At 42.8% G+C, this 24,276-nt stretch overlaps 2 protein-coding genes across 3 annotated transcripts; both read right to left on the reverse strand.

Moving 5' to 3' along the window:
- Positions 1 to 1,373: 1,373 nt before the first annotated feature.
- Positions 1,374 to 10,578, reverse strand: LOC121570384 (tripartite motif-containing protein 16-like). Its single transcript, XM_041881842.2, has 5 exons — positions 10,405 to 10,578; positions 3,108 to 3,134; positions 2,886 to 2,948; positions 2,449 to 2,588; positions 1,374 to 2,297 (listed from the first exon to the last, which is right to left on the reverse strand). Exons 1-5 carry the CDS (start codon positions 10,463 to 10,465, stop codon positions 1,914 to 1,916), a joined length of 675 nt encoding a protein of 224 aa, XP_041737776.1. The 5' UTR covers positions 10,466 to 10,578; the 3' UTR covers positions 1,374 to 1,913.
- A 4,889-nt stretch (positions 10,579 to 15,467) lies between these two features.
- On the reverse strand, positions 15,468 to 22,736 carry LOC121568966 (ER membrane protein complex subunit 10). 2 transcript variants are annotated; one of them, XM_041879508.2, is made up of 8 exons: positions 22,616 to 22,736; positions 19,953 to 20,019; positions 19,714 to 19,826; positions 19,504 to 19,617; positions 19,218 to 19,402; positions 18,974 to 19,064; positions 16,404 to 16,504; positions 15,669 to 15,757 (listed from the first exon to the last, which is right to left on the reverse strand). In XM_041879508.2, exons 1-7 carry the CDS (start codon positions 22,709 to 22,711, stop codon positions 16,415 to 16,417), a joined length of 756 nt encoding a protein of 251 aa, XP_041735442.2. In that variant the 5' UTR covers positions 22,712 to 22,736; the 3' UTR covers positions 15,669 to 15,757; positions 16,404 to 16,414. The 2 variants fall into 2 exon arrangements, with proteins under 2 accessions (XP_041735441.2, XP_041735442.2); XM_041879507.2 differs by lacking the exon at positions 16,404 to 16,504 and having other exon boundaries at positions 15,468 to 15,757.
- Positions 22,737 to 24,276: the final 1,540 nt, after the last annotated feature.

Raw genomic sequence — 24,276 nt, forward strand, 5'->3', positions numbered from 1 at the left:
AGCTGAAATAAAAGATCCCAGACATTTTCCATATGCACAAAAAGGTTATTTATCTCAAATTTTGTGCACACATTTCTTTACATCCCTTTGGGGGAGCATTTCTCCTTTGCCAAGATAATCCATCCACAGGTGTGACATATCAAGAAGCTGATTAAACAACAATATCATTACACAGGTGCACCTTGTGCTGGGGACAATAAAAGGCCACTCTAAAATGTAGTTTTGTCATACAACACAATGCCACAGATGTCTCAAGTTTTGAGGGAGCGTGCAATTGGCATGCTGACTGCAGGAATGTCCACCAGAGCTGTTGCCAGACAATATAATGTTCATTTCTCTACTATAAGCCGCCTCCAATGTCGTTTTAGAGAATTTGGCAGTACGTCCAACCGGCCTCACAACTGCAGACCACGTGTAGCCACGCCAGCTCATGACCTCCACATCCGGCTTCTTCACCTGCGGGATCGTCTGAGACCAGATACCGGACAGCAGATGAAACTGTGGGTTTGCACAACCGAATAATTTCTGTCAGAAACCATCTCGCGGAAGCTCATCTGCGTGCTCGTCGTTCTCATCAGGGTCTTGACCTGACTGCAGTTCGGCGTCGTAATCGACTAAAGTGGGCAAATGCTAACCTTCAATGGCCGCTGGCACGCTGGAGTATTCTCTTCACGGATGAATCCCAGTTTCAACTATACCGGGCATATTGCAAACCGTGTGTATGGTGTCGTGTGGGCGAGCTGATGTCAACTTTGTGAACAGAATGCCCCATGGTGGCGGTAGGGTTATTGTATGGGCAGGCATAAGCTACTGACAACAAACACAATTACATTTTATCGATGGCAATTTGAATGCACAGAGAAACTGTTACGAGATCCTGAGGCCCATTGTCGTGCCATTAATCCACCGCCATCACCTCATGTTTCAGCATGACAATGCACAGCCCCATGTCGCAAGGATCTGTAAACAATTCCTGGAAGCTGAAAATGTCCCAGTTTTTCCATGGCCTGTATACTCACCAGACATGTCACCCATTGAGCAAGTTTGGGATGCTCTGGATCGACGTGTACGACAGCGTGTTCCAGTTCCCGCCAATATCCAGCAACTTTGCACAGCCATTGAAGAGGAGTGGGACAACATTCCACAGGCCACAATCAACAGCTTGATCAACTCTATGCGAAGGAGATGTGTCGTGCTGCATGAGGCAAATGGTGGTCACACCAGATACTGACTGGTTTTCTGATCGACACCCCTACTTTTTTTTAAAGGTATCTGTGACCAACAGATTCATATCTGTATTCCCAGTCATGTGAAATCCATAGATTAGGGCCTAATGAATTTATTTCAATTGACTGATTTCCTTATATGAACTGTAACTCAGTAAAAATGTTGAAATTGTTGTAGTTGCGTTTTATATTTTTGTTCAGTGTAAATAGTTGAACTTTATTGTTACACAGTTGTATTTATTCATCACATTCATAAATGAACACAGTTAAATCTAATATAAAATGTTACAAGCTACACACTCTACTCTAACACTAACTAGTGCTGTAACAGAAAGGAGTCACAGTACTAATAAATAGTAATACTCAATACAATTGTAATTCTAAAAATTATCATAATATAACCTAGTAATTCATACTTAAGTTGTCCTCATGCAACAGAGAGATAACAGCAACACTTAAAACCGTAGACATGATGTGAATCTATTACAGATTACAAATGATTTCATGTTGTGAAGATTCCATTATTCTCTGCTTCAATTCTGCATTCTCACACCAGTGCTTGTTCTCCAAATATTAGAAACGTATCTTCTCTTCTGTCCATTATACCTCCCTCTCTTACTCCTTCCCTGACCTGTTATTCCATCCCCCTCTCAATCTCTTCATCTCTCCTTTCTTACACCCTTCCTGTTATTGTCCCTCTTTCTTCCGGATCCAACAGAAGGATTTACTGCCAACCCAGAAACAAGGCAGAATCTTCTCTTTGAGGTTAGTTTTGAACTTGTGTATCAGTCGCACCTCCTTCTCCGCCTCCCCTTCTCCTTCCACGATGAAGAACTTGATGATGCCAGCGGGCTGGTCCAGGTATATGCTCATGGTGTTGCACAAAGGGAGCTTGACCTCCACATTCTCCCCATTGTGCCAGACGTGGTAGCAGGAGCCGGCCCAGCCCGCACCCCATGAGCTCTCATTCTCCCCCAGCCCACATGGCCCGTCCTTCCGGCGCATGCTCTCGTACACTGCCCCAATCACCACCCACCCTCTCTGCCCCAACAGCCCTTCCTTACACAGCACCTGCACAGAGTAGAGGGCGGATAGTGGAAAGGGAAGATAGAGATGTCTTAGAGGCAGGCATGCACTGATGGCATGTCCAAAAATGTAGGCACACTTTAGTTACACAATGGCACTATGATGTGTGCCCTGTAACTGAGGATGGCAGACCAACCTGTGGTGAATGCTCATATCTCTCCGGTCTCATGGGGTATGGACACACCTCCTCTGACATACGCGACACCTTGAGGTTGCTCTCGGATATCCACAGCAGCTTCTGGGCCGTTTTGTCATCCAGGGAGAGGGGGATCCAGTCTGAGGGGAGAAAGAGGAAGAGAAACGATGAGGTAAAGAGAGAGGAATTGAGTTGAGTGGTAGGATGAATATGGATGAGATGAAAGGGTCGGAGAACAGATAAGGTCAGATGAGTACTGTGATATTATTGAGATATGTACAATCTCTTGTGTGTAAGCCGTAAAGCGGATATACTGTCAACCAGGTCATAATTGTGCATTTCAACATTGTATAGGCTGTGGGCAAGCAGGATTTAGCATCAAATGCATTACATAGAGTGAGGCCCAAACTGATAAAGAGCCAATTACATGGCCTTACATTTCATGTGGTCAGCCCTGGTGGTGGGATCATGAATATTGGGCTCGTACACCGGCGGCACCTCTGTGATGAGGAGAGAGAGAGAAAAGTGTGAAATCCAGTAACGGTATACTGATGAGATGATCCAGTTTGAATTACACCACCAGTCTAATGTAATTCCTGGGATGCCATTGTTAGTCAGGCTTTTCAGTAGTAATACATGCAGTATTACAGAAATCATACCTGCAGGAGCGGCCTGGGATTTTCTTCCTACAGAAAAGAGGCAAAAATAAATGTTATCTTTTAGATTTTTCCCAGATAGAACATTATCTTGTGTCAGATGGTTGTTATCTATTTATTCACTGTGCATTTGTAGAATTTGTGCTAGTTGCAGTTACTGTCCATGATTCCTTCTCTCCATTCCTTCTCATCATCTCTCCTATCCTTGCCTCTACCTCCCTGCTCCTGTCACTCTCTCCCTTCACCCCCACCTCCCTCCCACTACTTGCCTTTATGCCGTATATCACTGTGGAGTGTGTGTGCTATTCTGAGTCTTTTCTCTTAACACTGATTAATGTAGTTTACCCATACCAGCCCAGGTTTGGGTTACGGCTTAAAGACATGCCATGACTAAACTTACATCCGCTAAGGACACACATCACAGCCACTGACACCAGGGGTCAGGCCGTTTATAAGACTACACGTTGTGTCTGATGGACGTTATTTCACGTCACTGATGGTATGTTTGTCTCTGCTGCTGCAGTACTCTGGCTGTTGTTTAATCTCTGGTTCTCCCTCATGTCCATTCATTTTTCATCCCACTTTCTCAGAAAACTGGGTGCTATTGCTGTCCCGTTTCCACTCGGACTGTCACCGTCCGTCAGTCTCCTTTCGTCTATGGGCGACATTAGCTCAAATTACTGTTGATTTTCAAAGGGTCATCCATCTCCCTCCTTTCATCTCATCTCTCATTCTTACCTATCAGACTGCGTCATTGCTCTGGAGCTGGGGATCCCTGGACAAGAGAAGCCATCTCATATATGGCAGACCCTCCAGGTTTCAGGGCGTTTAGTGATATTTGCAAGCAAAATTGCTTGATTTTGCTATGGCAATTTGCAATGATTTAGTCAATTTCGTCACCAAAATGCACTGACTGGGGTAAAAGTTTGTTGACGTGGCTTGATTGAACCATTTTATACAGTAATAGTGTGGTGATTGGTCAAATTTGCAACCCCTCGCATAATATGCAGAATCGCAGAATCCTGGAGGGACTGATACGGGTATTTTCTCCTTTACGTGACACACACATGCACACATAGGATACCGGTATGCACGTGTACCCTACACACCCGCCCACGTGAGAACTAGATACAGAGTGAGCGTTTCCATTTCTTTTCTACATCCATTGGGATGCCAACGTGCTCTCAAATGCCCCACATGCGTGTTTGAGGATGTCACTGGATAGCAAGCTTTCAGTGATGGAGGGGATAGCAGAGAGCGTGAGCGATATGTCTTAATGGTTCTTCCTGACAGTCTGCACCATTGCAGGAAGCCAGGCCCTTCGTTAACACCAATGGAGTGGTCAACTGGTCATTGATTACGCCGGCCCTGCCAACACATCGCTGGAAGGATTGGCCAGTCTGTCCTTTTAACCCGGCTCTTTTGCTCAGGACAGTCCGTGCTGGCACCCGTCTGAGGGAAACCTAACTCTCCAGCTTTCACGACTTGTCTTCCCAGTAGCGGAGAGGCAGCCGACAGGATGATGACCATGAGGAATAATGTGAGCTTGTTACCACATCGGCAGAGGCCAAGAGAAACTGGTAGGATGAGCAAGGTAAGAATAAGGCTGAGAACATCGCTGTCTTCCTTGCGTGAAGCATGTGTGCCAAAGAAGCTGCCACCTTACTGTAGAGGTTATGATGTCTTTCGACAACTTCCCATCGTGGTTGGCTGAACTCTGAACCACTGGTCTTTCCAATCAAGCTTCCATGTTTGTGACTTAAAAGCATAAACTAATATATGGCATTACGAGATGAAAATGAACATTCTAAATATACATTACACCGGTGTCAAGGTCCATTATGTTGCAGCACCCCTGCTTCCCATGGCTATGTAGCATACAGCAGTAAATTCACTTGTAAGTGCCATCCAGAGTGTGAATTATGCCTTGACATTCGGGGATCTCTATTTCTTTAACTGGACCTCCACGTGAATTTGTTTTAGGGGCTTTATAGTAAAGACGTGGTTTAACTGTAAAAATGTATTACCAATGAATGTGTCATGAACACAACCAGTCATAATGTTTTCATCTGATTGTCAAAAAAAGTAGGTTAAGTAGGTTACCTGCGCACGTTCGTCTACTCCAAAATAAGTCCAGCATCCGAACAGTGCACTGTGCACCAGGTAATAGAGACATCTATTACAAACACCATAAGTCTAATGACCTTCAGCCTACAAAGTGACGTGTATTCATGGATGCCAAGGGAAGCCAGTCTTCCCCAACAATGTTAACAATAAAATAAACAAACTAATTAAATGGAGTGGCCAATCAGATTTAAAGGGGGGGGGTGCACTCTGGATACGCCACTGTATGTATCCTGAAAGACTGAACAGCTGCACACTGCCCAAAAGAGATTCAAATGACTTTGACAGAAGGTATGCATATAATGTGTACTGTACTGAACAACAAGTAGAAGTAAAGATCAGGAAAGGTTTGGCAAGAGAGGAAGGGAGAAGGTCATCTGATCTCGGGAGTCAGGACATGGGCAGTAGGGAGGAAAGAGGTTGATGACAGGTCACTTCATCCGTCATCCCTCTCCATACTCTCCCGGAATCCTCCCTTATAGGCACAGAGGGATGGGAGAGGGAGGGACACAGAGAGAAATAGCAAGAGTCAGCTAATGGGATAGCCAGGGACAGTTAGTAGATGGCAAAAGTAAGACATTGATGGAGGGTGTCATCAAGGGATTCAGGAGAATCATTGCGAGGGTAGAGAGATTTAAGAGGGAGAAACATACATTTTAAAGCAGGGATGGGCAACTTGCGGTCCCAAAATGTTTTAAGTCTTACTGTTGCAAGTTAGAATAGTAGAATACACAAGGTGCAATTTCGAAATTTGGTTGTGCATTAGCAGTTTTTCCCTTGTTATGTCAGTCGCTGATAGTCGCTTAATTAGCCCATGTCAGCATAACATTTGTATATTGGCAAATTAGTTAAGTGGCCAGCTATCTAAACTTAGTAATCATGGTTGAATTATCGGCCGGGGGGCCCCATTGATTTTGTTAGTCAGTGATTTTGTTAGTCAGTCTCACTCAGATATCAAAAAACCTGCAAACATTTCTCTCCAGCCTATGGAAAAATTTGTAGAATTGCATGAAATGTGTTATAAAATTGCTAAATCCTCTCTCCAACCCCATGGCAAAATGTGTAGAATTGCAGCAAACTTGCTTTAAAACTTCAACATTTTCTCTACGCCCCATGGCAAAATGTGTGGAATTGCACGAACGTAACTCTAAAATGTAAAATGTTTCTCTCCGCTGTCAAGAGGGGCGCTGCTAAAATGTTTTGCTCGCAAAGTAGTGGTGGTGGGGGTACGCACATATGGGTACCCGCGAGCAACTGCGGCCCCACATGAGTTCAGATTTTTTGTGGCCTCCACCCCCATCAAAGTTGCCCATCCCTGTTCTAAAGTAACATGGGATGGAGCATTTGATAGGCAATCTTGCAATTTGAAAGTGTCTGATCCTCATTTTGAAGAGAATGCTTCACAGGCAGTGCATTCGTAAAGTATTCAGACCCCTTGATTTTTCCACATTTTGTTACGTTACAGCCTTAATCTAAAATGCATTACATTGTTTTTTCCCCTCATCAATCTACACACAATACCCCATAATGACAAAGCAAAAAGGGAAGGGGTCTGAATACTTCCCGACATCCAGAAAATATCCAGAGTCACCATGGAGTGAGACATCACCCTGCCTGGTTACTATGAACAGGGCCGGGGCCCGGCAGGGGTGAGGGGGGATATGAGGGGGCTCTGGCTCCCCTGTGGAGGATAAGCTCAGCCAGATACCCTGCTGCTCTTAATGGGGTCACTAGCAAAGCCCCGGACAGTTCGACAGATGGATAAACAGATACTCAGAGAGATTGATGAGTTGACACAGAGATAGAGACATTTTAAAAAAGAGAAGATGGGTGGATGAATGTTCAGGCACATAGAGACAGTGGCAGAAAATGACAAACAAGGGAGGTTGCTACCTCAGGTCAAACATAGGGGTCAAGCGCATTGGAATCCATTGAACCAACAATCAAATTGTGAAATCATATGATGGAATTGGCAGGGGAAGGATTGGAATGGAAGTTCAACAGTATTGGGGACAGCATTTGAATAGATTTCTTCTGATCTTGGAAAAGCAACACATTTGTCTAATAAACCAACATTTGTCAATTTCTAGAGATGTTTTTGAAGATGAGTATGATGTTTATTCACAGTAACAACGACATTCAGGTCACATGATAGGTGTGCTGCGGATGGACAGAAGCTAATCGGAGAATGAAATGTAGACTCGTCTTCTCCTCCCTGGTAATTGGAGGAAGGCCAGTCGGCCATGTTGAGGACATCTGTAGATGCCTTTCAGAGGCCAGGACGATGACCCCTCTGACATGGTAGAAAAGAAGCTGCTTATGTTGGACGTGCTCGTCAGTGGTCTGCGCGACCCCCCTGGATGAGATGGAGCTCTCTGCCCGGATCGGGTTCGGGAACAGCGGGATCTCCACTGATAAGGAGATCACGAGATGTGACAGAGAGAGGTGAAGGGAGCTGGCCAAAGCTCAGATCCATCCCTCTGCCCTCCGTTATGAAGTGTGTAAAAAAACCCTCGCTGTGATCCATGCCGATGATGAAATGGAGATGGATGGAAATAAGCATGGACAGACAGATGTACAAACAAACAGGAGGATACATGACAGCATTCTAGAAGAAAAAGAAGAAGAGAGAAAGTCATTGGGACGATGTCAACATGAGATGAAATGTGATGGGCTCCAATTAGAGGTCTTCACGGGTCTAAAAAGTTGGACCAGGACCCGAGGACAATCAGACCCGAACCCGAATGGACCTGAGGACAACTCGACCTAGACCCAACCCGTACCCTAACTGGTCCGAATCTAGACCAGACCCGAGTGACAAAAACAGTATGTTTATCAGCCAAGTTGCTCTTCTGGTTAACAAATAGGTCTTTACAGTATATGTTGGCTAGGCCTTCTATAAGTCAATAAATTCACCTTATTAGCATAAAATAAATATGCTATAGGCTATGCAGAGCCATGGTCAGGTCCAATCAAACAGGACCAGACCCGGACCCGAGGGACAAGTTAGAATTTCAGACCCGAACCCGATCGGGCTCTGGACCGAACTCGGGTATATCGGGTCCACCCGGACCCGTGAAGACCTAGCTCCAATTGACTTTGAAATAATCGATGTTTAGTTGTACATTGTCATGAAAAGCAATGCAACTGTCTAAATTTGAATTGGCAATACGAACCTCAGAGGTCAGATTTTCACAGAATCAAACAGGCATAAATAAAACGTTGTGTTTCACAGCCAGGTACTTAAGTTACTGTCCATGACTTCACACTTCATTACTATGGGAGCCAAAGGATGGCAGTGATGGGGAGTGATGGGATATTGAGGGCACACTGGGCTAGGGCTGGATACATGTGAAGGATCCATAGCAGGGTTGGACGGACAGAGGGATATATGGAGAAGCACAGAGTAAGAGGAGGAGGAATATAGCAATATAGAAAGGGTGGACGGGATCATTGGCAGCATCGAGAGAGGTTAGTTTCATGGAGCGAAGTGACAGACAGAGATGAGGTGTGAGACCTGACATGGCCAACGGGCCAGTGAGGCTGTGTGAGAGCTGACTGCTGAAAGAATGGATTTGATCCAGTTGGAACATTGTGGTCTGGAGAGGCGAGGGGAAAACAGTTTGATGAGCTGATTGATGAGATGAGGGAGAGATTTGGCAGCAAGACAGGCGGAGAGAGGTACTTGGCAAAGTGGGCCTGTCAAAGGAATATGATACAGCTTGTGTAATTGGTGGCCAATAAACAACATGTTATCGACATCATAAATTCATAATAAAATACCCAGTGATGAGCACTGTCTATCTGTCTGCCTGTCTGTCTCTCTCTCCTTAGCTAGCCTTATATATAATAAAGTCCATATGCCAAAACAGTAGTTAACACTTAAGATTCCCAGTAGCTTAACCATAACTGAACAAGCAGGTATTTCACAACCTGACACTCTTATATAGACTCCACCATGTCCCATAGTCTACATATAGACTTCACCATGCCCCATAGTCTACATATAGACTCCATCATGTCCCATAGTCTACATATAGACTCCACCATGTCCCATAGTCTACATATAGACTCCACCATGTCCCATAGTCTACATATAGACTCCACCATGTCCCATAGTCTACATATAGACTCCACCATGCCCCATAGTCTACATATAGACTCCACCATGTCCCATAGTCTACATATAGACTCCACCATGTCCCATAGTCTACATATAGACTCCACCATGTCCCATAGTCTACATATAGACTCCACCATGTCCCATAGTCTACAGATAGACTCCACCATGTCCCATAGTCTACATATAGACTCCACCATGCCCCATAGTCTACATATAGACTCCACCATGTCCCATAGTCTACATATAGACTCCACCATGCCCCATAGTCTACATATAGACTCCACCATGTCCCATAGTCTACAGATAGACTCCTCCATGTCCCATAGTCTACAGATAGACTCCACCATGTCCCATAGTCTACATATAGACTCCACCATGCCCCATAGTCTACATATAGACTCCACCATGCCCCATACACCAGTGCTAAAATGTGTGTTCCAGTACGACACAGTGAAATGGAGGTCGGTTCCTTTGTTGATTTAAAACAACGACTCGTTTCTTAATCCTGGGGCTCAGAAGAGCGGTTTGTCAGGAAAGACAACACTAGCAACATTACACAATACGGATGTTGTTTTTAGTGCGAGGAAGGCATAGTAACTTGATTAACTTGATGTTCAGAAATACACCAGCCGCAATAATCATAATTTCACTAGTGTATAGTGTCATCTCAAAAGTGTTCTAACATTTTTTACTCAATAGTAATGCAATTATTTCCCATTTATTATTTAGTTGAGTTACTGGCAAACTACGATTAATCATTTGGGACATAACAATAAAATGTCAATAACGTAACAAAAATCCTAAATTATTAATTATTTGCCTGGTGTATGATAAAGCAAAACCATTTATAACACAACAAAACGTAAAACATGTATTCATGGGAATGTGAAATATACATAAAAAATAGTAATTTCTATCATGTCTCAATCGGGAAAGCCAATAAAATGTATTATCAATGTAATGCTGATTGACTGATTATTACATTTGCTTTGGTTTTGGTCCGCTTTCAATTACATAATTTATTGATACACAGAGAAGATCATGAACCCTTACCTGCTTTCTTTGGCACAGGCATGCTTTCGTTACTGCTTGGAGCGTAGTTTGGCAATGGCATGGTACCCTATGGTCTTCAGCAGAGATAGTGGCTGGTCCTCTCTCCATGAACACTCTTATTTCCTCAGGGAGAACAGGGAGGGGGTCAGGACAGGAGGTGCCCAGGTTGGGAGAGGAGGGGTGTCTGGGTGAGGGTTGGTTAGATGTAAGGGGTTACCGAAAGGGTTGGTCCTGTCATCTGAAACTTCTGCAACTCTAGTGAACCTTTCTAGAGCACAAAAATGGACACAAGCAAACACATACTGTACAGTATGTCATAAACACTATACTCCTTTTACATACATACTGTACAGTATGTCATAAAACTATACTCCTTTTACATACATACTGTACAGTATGTCACAAACACTATACTCATTTTACATACATACTGTACAGTATGTCACAAACACTATACTCCTTTTACATACAGTGAGGGAAAAAAGTATTTGATCCCCTGCTGATTTTGTACGTTTGCCCACTGACAAAGAAATGATCAGTCTATAATTTTAATGGTAGGTTTATTTGAACAGTGAGAGACAGAATAACATTTACACAGAATCACATTTACACGCTGACACTCAGGGGCAGCAGAATGTAAAGGCACCACATATGAGATTCTCCAATCTGAAACGTGTAGTGGAGAGAGAGACAGGATGTGTATTACGTTATGTAACCATGGAAACCGTGCATTCTTTGCCTTTGACCGCTTAGCCAATGAATTTTGACGTGAGAAGCGAGGGACGCCGATCCCAAAAGGACTTTGAACAATTTACATTGACCCTATGACAAAAACAGTCCACAGTGTGAATGTATTTATGTAGTGTACAGTGGATGTGTAGTGTGGAACTAAGTGCAGAGCTATTGAATTACGATTACATTGCCCTTGCAGATACTGTATGATTCTTGGTCTGCGGGCTTGTGTTGAAATGTTCTAGCTTGTGATGTGAAAAACCATCCTCAGACACTGACTGGGCAGGTGCACCTGACCTGCTACCTCCTATCTCCACATCATTTCAAACAGGAGGATTTCCCCTCATCCACAAGTCTCTGTTTCTGTATCAAAATAACTTCCTGTCAGGACACAGTGTTTCATTTGGAGACATCTAGCTATTAGAAGAGGCATTTTAATTAAGTGTAAGTGCCCGCTTACCGCTGGCCTCCAGAAGACCAGATATGTTTAGTGTGTGGTATGCTAATAAACATCAGTATTCAACACCCACAGCTAAATACTGTCAGTGTGTGGACTTACAGAGTATTACACTAAGACCTTTCAGCACTCCCAGGGTTGCTCTGCATCATTATTATACAGACTAATACCGCCACGGTATATTCCATACAAGTAAATGTCCACTGACTGAGTTATCTGATAGCCAGTGTTGCATTCCATTTGTTACATGTTATGATAATGTTATAGTGGTATGGTGAAATGACTAAAATAATGGCACACTATGAATACTGTACCTTATAGATTTAGAAACATCATTGTATGTGGGACTGTAATGCTTTGTATGCCCTTGCGATCCTTTCCCTTTTTTGACGCCCTGTTGGGAGCCTGTCACAAGCTGATTGAAAAGCCAGGTGCTTTCCTCCTCTTACATTTCTCATTGACTTTGCTTTTTAGTCCAGGACAAGGCTTGATCTGTGTCTGGGAAACCGCCCCATGGTGTACCGTGTATACATGAGTTACAAACAGTTCACTAAATAGGCCCTCAAAGGAATAGGACTTGGTATCCTACATTGTACTTACAGAGTAGGGGTACAGACTAGGTACACATTAACCAGCATTAAATATGTTTTCCCTATAGCTGCGGCAGAGCAACATAAACCCCATAATACTCCTTAATCACAGGACATCCCAAGCCGGGGGTCCCTGTCCACACACGGTGTCATGGTGACATTGTTGGTTTCTTAGCGACAGGGAGCCCAGAGATTTATGTGGCGCCACCGGCATGCAGGCGGCAGCCCATTTGGTCTGTACAATTTATCTTGCTCTCTTCACCCTTCACCCTCTACCTTCTCTACCCTTTCATTTATTATCCTTCGATTTGTCTATTTTCCCCCCTTTCCCCTTTGGCCATCCTCACTTTTCCTAATTTATTTTGGTTTATCTTGCTTAGTTATCTGTGGACTGTGATATATTCTCTGTCCTTGACACCATACATCACTCCATAGTGCTATGCAGAGCCTTATATTGAGAGGCTTTGGTTAATATACACACATCCATGGGACCCTGTATTACCCACTACTGCCTTCAGATCTGGAACCCAACGTGTGTGTGAGTGGGTAAGTTAAAGCATATGAGCTGGACATGTGTAATGGGACATTTTTATTGTATGTGTCCACATAACTGAGTATGTGACTAACTGTGTGAAACTGTCCTATTATAATCTCCTGTTCTTGGGAGTATCAACGGGAACTGAGAGTTCCGCCCAAGAACAGAAACTATAAAGATATGTGCTTATCACCCAATGCTTCAGAATTCAGACTGTCTGCACTGTGCTGTGTAACTCTGTTATTCTCCTGAGCTCAGAAAAATAAAGAATCTTAGTTTGACTTGGACTCAAGCAAATCCTTATCTTATAATATCCACCACACATGGAAGGAAACATTTGAACTCCTCACATAAAACATCAATATACCGCTCACTTTTGCTGGTAGACATGTTCTGTAACATAATTATCCAATTTGATCATACATCAAAACAGTGTTTCATCTAGAAACTACAGTAAGGACTTATGTATGCATTTTCCTGAATCCCTTTTTAAAGCTAAGCAAAAAAACTCAAAGATTCCATTCTTGAAGATTCCAACTCTCATGTGCACCTGTGTCATCTTCCCCCTGCTTCCTGGTAGACAGGCATTCATCAGGCCTGGTGCTGATAGGCTCCTCTGGATGCAACCTGGACTCAGAGGTAACGTAACATAGTTAATGTAAATCCGACACCCCCCCAATTAGTATGATATGTTACGTTTCCTATGGTAAGTATTCATTTGTGGATGTCCATCATCCATTTCGTATGATATGTTATGAATTACAATTTGTATTATGTTACAAATTGCAATTCGTACAATATATTATGAATTGAAATTTATGAATAAGGATGGATTTTTCATTCAACAAAACAAAACATCGGTGGTTAGTTTGAGAGAGATTGGAAAGCTGCAATAAAAAAATTGTGACCAACTTTTTCTTTAGTTTGTAATTTTTTCAGAAGTGGGTTACAGGTACAACATTCAAAATCATATAATTCAGATACATTCATACATTCAGTTATATTTATATTTCATACTTCCCTGTACCTGTGGGCTGCCAATCAGAGACATATTTTTCTGATATAACTTTGCTTGAGTGTTTTCTACTGTCATATGTATGGATTGACCGCCAATCCTGCCTTCCCACCTGACACAGTGGCATATCTTTTTACTAACAAATGACTTTGTCACGCTCTCCCTTCTACCATTCAAGCTCTCATCTTTCCCTTAGCTGTCCTCGTTGCCTCATCACTTCCTTTCTCAAGTTAACAGAGCGAGATGGGAGGAACATGGAGATGGGGATAAGGATAGGGTTGAGGGGAAAGGTTACAGGGCGGAGCCTAATGTAATGCTGTGTGTTTGTAGGACCAGTGGGTTATTCTGAGAAAGTGGTAGCTGCTGATGGGGAGGGACAGAGGGCACTAAAGCGATGGAGCTCAACACTGATCCTCTGAAAATAAGGGGCTATTCCTCACAGCTGCAGACATAGACTAAAAACAGACGAATGGATGTTGAGATTGACTGACGAGGGGTGGCCATGTTGACACAGGGGTTCCAGAACATTCTGTCTCTAAAGCTATACTGCTGGGATTCTACAATCCCCCTAGCCTGACTCATACTTATAAATATGAGGGGGAGGAGAAGTGTGATTGGAAGACTGAGACAGAGTGAGAAGGGTAGCGACAGAGAGGGAGATGGGTAGAGACAGAGAGGGAGAAGAGTGGTAGAGAGACAGAGGGAGGAGGGTGGTAGAGACAGACAGAGAGGGAGAAGAGTGGTAGAGACAGACAGAGAGGGAGAAGAGTGGTAGAGACAGACAGAGAGGGAGAAGAGTGGTAGAGACAGACAGAGAGGGAGAAGAGTGGTAGAGACAGACAGAGAGGGAGAAGAGTGGTAGAGACAGACAGAGAGGGAGAAGAGTGGTAGAGACAGACAGAGAGGGAGAAGAGTGGTAGAGACAGACAGAGAGGGAGAAGAGTGGTAGAGACAGACAGAGAGGGAGAAGAGTGGTAGAGACACAGAGGGATGAGGGTGGTAGACACACAGAGACAGAGTGAAGCTATGGCTTAGAATTCAGCAAAGATGAGATGGGAGTAAAGGCTGAGCCAGGCAGAGAATTAAATAGAAGATGGGAAGCAGAAGGATTTTTACAAGGAGGAAGAGGATGGACAGAGCAGCAGATCAGAGAAGACATTTTAGGATAGGGGTTGGACTTAACTGGTGACACAATAGTGTCCTGGCAACACTAATCTGTCACTGTATTATTGGACTGTGAAGCATGACTGCTTTGATGTGGTTTTATGTGCCCGCTTGGATATGCGTGCCAGTCAAGCCATGCAATAAAATAGAGATGAATGGCAGGACAGGGTATGTGGTCTGAATGACAGGAGTTCTCTGACACTGCAATAGCTAAACACATGATAAACACACCTAATTACACTCTACTGTCTACTGCTATTACACAATGTACTTTTAAAATGACCACAAAAAAAATGCTGCAAATATTGTCCATGGTGACATGTTCACGAAAGTGACAATTTCCCTTCTGTCATCCTCTATCGAATTGCATTCATGTTGAACAAATCTTCAATAAGGCATCATTATGGATGGGCAGAGAAAGAGGACATCTAGTGGAGTAGAGTAGACTGAAAACAACTCCCATTTCTCTCTTTACCCAGCATGTCCCCACCCACCCCTCTCTTGAATACATATCCAGTGGCATCATACTGGCTAGTGGCTATCAATACAATAGTCAGACAGACACAGTTATCAGGTAGTAATAAATACTTTATTTCTCCCATCACATCAATACTAAAAGTTCATGACATACGTTCTCAAGGTTAGCTCATCTGTTCATATTAGTCTAATTATGTGTAACAGTGTGTTGAATGGTGTGAGTGCATTTCTCTACATAATTATGTACAACTAGAAGAAATTGCTCCACATAAATCATGTTGGCATGGCGATCATCGGCCTCCTCCATTAGCTGCTCCACCCCCGGACTGATCCTGAGCTCCTGACATCATCAGGAAGAGAACGAGGGGAACAATGTACATCCACTGGAGAGAGGGAGAGAGATGTTGATGTTATCATCAAATGATACCCTGAGTTAGATTAACATCTTGTAAGACTACAAGCTGTGATTAGTGATGCTTCTCCTGCACAACAGTCCCACAGTTTCATCCCGTTCAATGTCCACCTCACTCAGCAAACGAGAGAAGGACAAAGAGAGTGGCTGAGAGAGTGAGGTGAACAGTGAAGTGAAACACATCTCAGGGTCAATGCCAATGCAAGTGTGTAAAAGAAGGAGGCACAAAATGACTGTGGTGACTTTGGCTACTTAAACTGTGATAATCTAATCCAGTTTAGCAATGAGCAATGTGTATGTTATCCAATCCTATTTTACCAGAGTGCTTCCGTTTATTACTAATCAAATGGGACACACCTGGATTAATTAAGGTCTGCGGTGACAAAAAAACCCCATCATTAGTACTAGATCATTAGCATTGACCCTGAATGACAAGGACAGGAGAGGAGGAACAAACAGGAACAATTATTAGTGAAAAATGTGTTAATCAAATCAGTGAACAGTATTAACACACATATACATAGGCTTGCAAGAAGCAGAAGAGACACGGCGCGCGGCACAGACATAGGCTGACAGCCCAGAGTGAGTTGCTGAACGAGCCAAAGTGAGAACAGTACTTGAGTGGGAATCAGCTCTGCTGCTCTTCGGCTCCCCCTGCTGAGGGTTGTGCCGAACTGCTGGCCATGAGGAAGATTGCGCCTCCCAGAATCAAATACCACTGGAACACAGCACAGCATAGCACTAAGTCAACAAACGGCACAGCACAGCACAGCACTGAGTCAACAAATGACACAGTCACAACCAGCAACACAGACTCATAGACAACAGCACTGATTAAATCAAACACAGCAATGGAAGCACTGTACATATAACAATACAGCACAGAGCCCTATACTATGAACGCGGTTTGAGGAGTTAGCGAGGTAACTTTGGTCTACTGAGTTCAACTCGGGATAACCGGTACCACGAAAGTGGCTCACTTTTTAGCCAGGTACATTTCTATGGCAACGAATCCTTCAGAACTACCCTGCTCCCATTCAGGTTAACTCAGGGCTAACTCCATTTATCCTGAATGAAGTGTCTAAGCTGCGAGTCGAGGAACAACGAAATCAGATTCCCTCCCTCTTGCAAAGATTGCGTCATCATCCCCTTCTTTTGAGGAAGACGACTTTGTGTGTTAAAATACGTAGAGTTAGCAGCAGGCGGACGACCAATATCCACCGTCATAGTACAGATAAAGCCTGAGCTGGAATGTGAACCTAACTGAAGCTGGCTAGCTTTAGAAAACCCTTAGTAGCGTCAATCGTAGTATGCCCCTCAGGACAGGACATATCCTGTCCTGAGTAGCTCTGTTGTTAGAGCATGGCGTTTGCAACGCCAGGGTTGTGGGTTCGTTTCCCACAGGGGGCCAGTATGAAAATGTATGCACTCACTAACTGTAAGTCGCTCTGGATAAGAGCGCCTGCTAAATGACTAAAAATGTAATATCCTGACTGGCAGAGGACAAAACAAAAAGACAAACAACAACATGCAGATAGACACTGAGTATACCAAACTTAGGAACACCTTCCTAATATTCAGTTGCACTTTTTTGATGCTAGTGGTTGTATTCATTTGGGATCTATCCCATCACACAACTGTCCCATACTATGTTTGGAATATTCATTTATCGCACAGAATAGGTCAACTTTTGTACTGTGGGGGATAGTAGATTGACATAGGCTAGTGCTTTTGCTGTTTGTTAGGCCTACTCATCTTGCTGGCTGACGAAAAGTAAATGTGGACAGTTCTTCCAATATCTTCAATATGCGCCTCGGAATTGGATAAGGACGCACGCAATTGGATTAGGACGCACGCAGTTGCATCCCTGATGTGTCGGTCTTCACTTGTAGCCTGTGAGAAAGACGTGATCACGTGACGGAGAGCCATTTGAGTGAGAGGTGCTTTAGAGCATGCAGCCGGGAGAAGGGAATTATAATTATTATATTCAGCCCAAGGGCACAACGGAACTTTTTTCAAATCATTATTAAGAGTCGCATCATGCAGCCTTAGAATGTATTACAAATCAAAACATATAGCCCAACGTTTGTATCACAACTAAAGTTACATAAATAACTCTAAATTAAGCATGTAGGAGTACCTGTTTCTTTGTTAACTGCTCAACACAGAATAGCCGCATGTGCGCACTCCCTCAAATCGTTTGGAGAAAATATCCTTTCTATTTTATTCAGCTATGTTCAATTGTGTTCTTCATACTATAAAATAATGCCACGGAATTCTAAGCAAATATTGTCTGCTAAATGAACTAGTGCAGCCCACAGCCATATGGCATCGTCAGATCAGGGCCTAACATAAGGACAACTCAGTATGCTTTTCTGTTCTTCTGAAATAGACTACATTTTCTTCATATCATGTTTCTTTAGACCTGTCTAAAATAAATAATGGATTTATTGTGAATGTATAGGCTATATTTCATGGATTTATTAGACTTTTTTAAAATGTAGATGTTCCAAAGGTCTGCATCAGTGGCTTGTAGGCTATGCGTGGAAGACAGGAGATGCTAAATGTGTTTATGTTAATTAACGGTCAATTACCGTGAGACCGGCAGTTATTTCCTTGACAATCACTGGCTGACGAAATTTCATGACCGCCACAGCCCTATCTACAAGATGTCAAAAGCGTTGATGTCCTTTGGGTGGTGGAACATTATTGATACACATGGGAAACTGTTGAGAGCAAAAAACCCAGCAGCGTTGCATTTTTTAGACACAAACCGGTGCGCCTGGCACCTATAGTCCCTTTCAAAGGCACTTAAATATTTTGTCTTGCCCATTCACCCTCTGAATGGCACACATATCCAATCCATGTCTCAATTGTCTCAAGGCTTAAAAATCCTTCTTTAACATGTCTCCTCCCCTTCATCTACACTGATTGAAGTGGATTTAACAAGTGACATCAATAAGGGATCATAGCTTTCACCTGGATTCAACTGGTCAGTCTAGTCATGGAAAGAGCAGGTGTTCTTAATGTTTTGTACACTCAGTGTATATATAACGGAAGAGAGCAGCTCAAGACTGAACAGCAGAGCAGAGAGTTTTAAAGACTTGAAGAGCCCAGGGACAGTCATAATGACACATGGCACAACCACAGTGCATGACACAAACCACAGATGTCTATTCACACTTACATATTTGGCAAAGAAGGATTTCTGCTCCTGTGGCTTCCCTTTCTTTTCATGTTCTATGTCCATGCGCTCAATAAACAGAGCAGTCTCCGGCCTGGGGGAGAGGATGATGAAGGATATTGTTAGACAGAGAAAGAGAAAGGTTGAAGTCGACCACAAAGAGTTAGAAAATCTAATCAAATGATGATTTGATAGATCCAGAATCATATTTCTGTGGCCAGAACATCAATGAGGACTGAGGACTCACTGGGGTGCATTGGTAGGCGCTATGACAGTCAGCGTAGTGTTAAAGGCCTCCAGATCAACTTCATCCTCCACCTCTGTCCCCCGACACGCGCCTGGAATGGTCACTATGGAAACGCCGATGAGGTAGCCAGAGACATCAGTGTGGAGGGTGATGACATCGCTGAGGTGGGACTCAACCAAAGAGCACTGAGGGAGACAGAGAAGAAACAGATATGTTTACAAAAGAAAATGCCAATGAGGTGTGTTGTCTTTATAATTTCAGCCTGCTATGAGTGTGAGACACATACCGCTCTGACGAACGCCGTCAGGTAGCCATCCATCTGGCGCTCTGTCTGCCTGTCGGTCGACAAAGACACTCTGGACACTCTGATTTTGTACAGACCATCCACAGCAGCCACTTCCTGTGTCAGAGGGCAGTATGGATACAGATTCAGAACAAAATCCTGAATGCTGACAGTAAACTCCAAACCACATCTGCCTCTCCCTTCCTCTCCCACCTTCAGAGTGTTCCTGTCCTCCTCTGATAGCTGGCTCTGGGAGAGGGACACACTGGTCTCCCTCCCGCCCCTCAACTGCAGAGCTCCACGCACACGGAACCGAGACACATCATCTGAAAGAGAGAAATGGTATAACAACACATGATGAGCACCAAGAATGTGACCTCAACATCTGCTTCATTTGGTAAATGGAACCTTGAAGAATAGCGTATCATCACAGATAGACAATACATACTCACCAACTTCAAAGGAATGCTCAAGAGGCACAGAGAATCCACTGAAGTCTGTGTCCAGCCCATCACCAGTCTGTGGAGAAGGAAATACAGGCCGTTTTACTAGCCAGAATAGATTTCAACCCTACTCTTGCATACAGGTGCACTGGGGTTGGACAGGCTTCCTGTTTAGATTAAGACACCGCAGAGCCGGAGCGAGATATGGCTTGGAAAACGTACCTCAATCCAGGGATGAGAAATGGTGTTATAATCACATCAATAAATTGGTTATAACAAACTCTGAACACGTGACAGCAAAATGGGTGCAGAGGACGTGACAAATAAACTCGAAGCCGGGGAATATGAAAATGTATGCACTCACTAACTGTAAGTCGCTCTGGATAAGAGTGTCTGCTAAATGACTAAAATGTAAAAATGTAAAAAATGGAATGTTTGCTGATTGCGCAGGAGGTAAAGGGGAAGTCAGATGCGTGGAATTAATTTGACTAGTTGTGTAAAATACTGGAGATCAAGAAAAATAAGGTATGGAGCAAGCACTGCGTGCATATTAGGCCTATGTGTGCCAAACAGGTGTTGTTAGATTACAATATAATTTTTCGGACCGTTTGGAACAACGTAAACAACACTAAATAAATGATAGAGTCTGTTGTAACAGTTTTTTGTTGTTTTTTGTAAAGCCTTTATTGCAGCAAAGACTAAAAACAGTCTCACTCATTCGTGAATCTAATTTCCGAAATGGAACGGTTTAGGCCTATGTATTGTTTACGCTAATTATTCAATGTTCGCTTTGTTATTTTACTTTAAAACTAAAATGCTTGATTGTATTTCACATCATGATTGACTCGTATGCTGTATGATGACATGAACTAATAAATTATTGATTGATGCTGTAGCCTATATAAGTATTGAAATATAGGCCTAAGTAAGTTAAGGTATTAAGACTAAACAGGATGCACTCTTAGGCCTACAGCTCAATGGTGGTTACACAAGGCTGCTATACTAAGCCTACTAATGATAATTACATTACTTATTATCATAATGATGATCATAATAATAATAATAATAATAGTAATAATAACAATAAGAAGGCGATCAAGGAAAAAGGAGGGTTATTATTATCATCATAAAGAAAAGAAATCGGACTATTTGGAACAATGTAAACATCACTAAATAAATTATAAATAATACCAGAGAAGCTGGTCTAATGAAAAAAAAAGTGTAAAGCCTTTATTACAGCATAGCAAAGATTAAAAACAGCAGAATTTGTGAAATTGTTGTGAGGCTTGGTGCTCACGGAATCAGTAGTCTATCAACCAAACACTCAAACAGGCAACAGAAGCAGGATCTGTCTTATTTCTGTAGATATATATGGATGATTTATAAAGCCAGGCACATTTAACAGTTAGTCTATTGATTATAGACCTAATTAAATGAGGGTTTCCTCTCTCCTCATTTTTCTTAGACAATTAAGGCAAAGGATGTTTTCTCGTCTCCTAACTCTGCTACTGCCTCCGCAGCATTGTTCTCAACACCAATATGCTGGTTAACTTTGCTATTATGCACATAGCAACATGGTCTAAGAAAAGGTGCCAATTCAACAGAGGACTGATGTGTTTCTGAACCAAGGACAGTGACTACTATCCAATGCGGGAGAAAGCGCATTTGTTATAAAATAACAATTTTTATTTGTGTTGCACCATTGTTCTTACATAATATAACCATATACAATTTTAGTAGCCCGTCTTACACTGATGGCCTGTGCCATCCCAATGGCCTCCACAATGGATCAGTACACTCAGACAGGTGCGAATCAGATAGGTGTCTTGTATACCATGATTTTTTTTATTTTAGAAATCTCGGTCGACCAACAGCCTATCGACCAAACAATCGACCAGTCGACTAAATGGGGTCTTAACCTAAACAGGAAGCCTGACCGACCCTAGCGCAGCAGTAAACAAATGTAGGGTCGGAATCTATTCTGGCTAGCAGTTTTACTTACTGCATGGGCAGTTCCCAGGTCAGATCTGCGGAGCAAAACATTTTCAACAGAAGTGCTGGAGCAGAAAGTACAATTAGCTAGCTAGGGCCCCTTGGATGATGTAATAGAGAGATCTACCCTGGGAACACTATACAATGGGCAGTTTAGATGTAAGAAGACATTTCCACAAATTGGTCCTGCCATTCAAACATAAAACATGGTGGTATTGATCTGAATTCTTGGCTTGATTAACAGCGCGTAACGTTATGTGTTGGACACATCCGTGCAATATTACAAATGAAAGCCATGGCGTGACAGATAATCAGCAGCACCACCACCAAGGCTGTCAAAGCCACCGACAGTACCTAGATAGCTAACTTAACTAACTACGGCTAGCTAAGCAACATAATAGCTTCATATCAATCTAGCTAGCGTTACTGTAATTTTAGTGTTTTACTGTAACGCTAGTTTCGCTGACTACTTAGCTACGTGTTTGATAGACGGTGAAAACATTATTTGCACAGTAACTAAAGTTGTATTTGCTGCATATTGAACACCTGTTTTGCATGCAAGCGTTGTCTTCATTAATTTGGTTAGTTAGCTAAGGTCAGACGGTTAGTAAGAGCTAACAGCAAGCACATTAGTTGTCTAAATTTATGGAATTAGATAAATAACAGTGGTTTTGACATACCCTTCTGCCAGTGTTGCAACACGCAAAATCAGCACACAATATAAGTATTGTGCCAATAGTTGACAGCAACAAAAACGACGGTCGTAGTGAAGCCATTTTGTCGGTCTGTGTGTCTCTTGCGTCAAAGTGAACATGGAACTACAATGTTACGCGATGACGTGATAGACTGGAGAACGAGCACCAACCTGTAGTAAACTGCAGGTGGCGATAGAGTAGCGTTGATAGCAAACTTAATTCAGGACTGTTGATATGGAGGACTAAAAGTGCCACAATTAAATAAATAAATACACCATTAAATAATTACTTAAATGTGTCATTAATTAATTAAATGTGTCATTAATTAATTAAAATTAGAATTAAATACATAAATGTGTAATTAAATGTATCATTAATTAATTCAAATACCGATTCATTTTATGTAAAATACATATATAATTATTTCACTATTTACATTTACATTTCATGGTCCTGCGTTGGAGTGATTCATGAATTACTTAAAACTGTCAAACTGACCCATCAAAAGTTGGTAGGCGGAACCTAACGCCTGATTGGTTACCCTCTGCATCAAGCCAAAACAAATCAATTCCGGATAATGGATTGATGCAGAGCTACTGAACACATTCCAATACACTGGGTGGCGCTATTCACCTCTACGTTGGTTTAGTTACACGGTTAAACAGTACTTTCATTGCAACGGCTAAAAATCAAGAGAAGACTCGGTCCTGCTAGCCCCAATGTTGAGACGCTGTGTAGGTGCAGGACAAAATGTCTAAAAGTTGCCCGGAGCTGCTGAGAGAAGCAGCGAATTTGATTGAGGAAGCTCTGAGCAGAAGTCCAACGGCTCCCGCGGCACCGGTGACTCCGGCAGCTCAGTCACAGCAGATACCGGCGCTCAATCACGTACACCTGTCCAAGGTAAGCTAAGTAATTTCATGTTAGCCAGGTGTGCTACTATTTAATGATTCGGGACACACGTGTAGGTTAAATTAGATCGACTCGAACATGTATTTGCATGCGGTATTATGATGCTTCGTGCGTGACACGTTTATTGTTAATGGGGGGAAGCATAAACCTAGCTAGTTCGCTAATCGGCTAAATGGTGTTAGCTGGCTTGAGCATCCCAAGATAGAAGTAGAGGCTGTTTTAGCTGACTGGTGACCATTGAGCTGTTACGTTTTTCTGTGTTGCAGCGGAGGTAGCAAGGCTCTTTGCGCCATATAACATTGGAGCCAGAAGGAATATGACGAGACGACCAGCACAAGTCCAAGTTAGTCAAGAAGCTACACACACACTGTCTGTTGTTTGGCCGACCACAATGCGGATAAAATTCCAAGCGTACTGTTTAAAGCTGAACTTCTTACTTCAGGACTTGGAGAGCAAAAAGTAACACTTTCAGGTCAGTGCTAAACTAGGCATTTACCAAAAGTAAAAAAAAGTTTGTACTGTCTGTGGCTTGTTGAAATTATTTGCATTTCTTTTTATAGTGACTCAAACTTAATTGGTGTTCATAGTGTCAATAATAGTTATCACAGGCTTATTTGCTTAATTTAAGGTGAGGTGAGTTATGATTTTGTTTTGTTTTTTTCTCAGGGAATGACCACGATCCCATGGTTATAACAAATAAACTGATGGAAGTGTTTCCGAAGCTCCAACAAGGGGAG

The sequence above is a fragment of the Coregonus clupeaformis genome, chromosome 7 (assembly GCF_020615455.1).
Source record: "Coregonus clupeaformis isolate EN_2021a chromosome 7, ASM2061545v1, whole genome shotgun sequence".
NCBI lineage: Eukaryota > Metazoa > Chordata > Actinopteri > Salmoniformes > Salmonidae > Coregonus > Coregonus clupeaformis.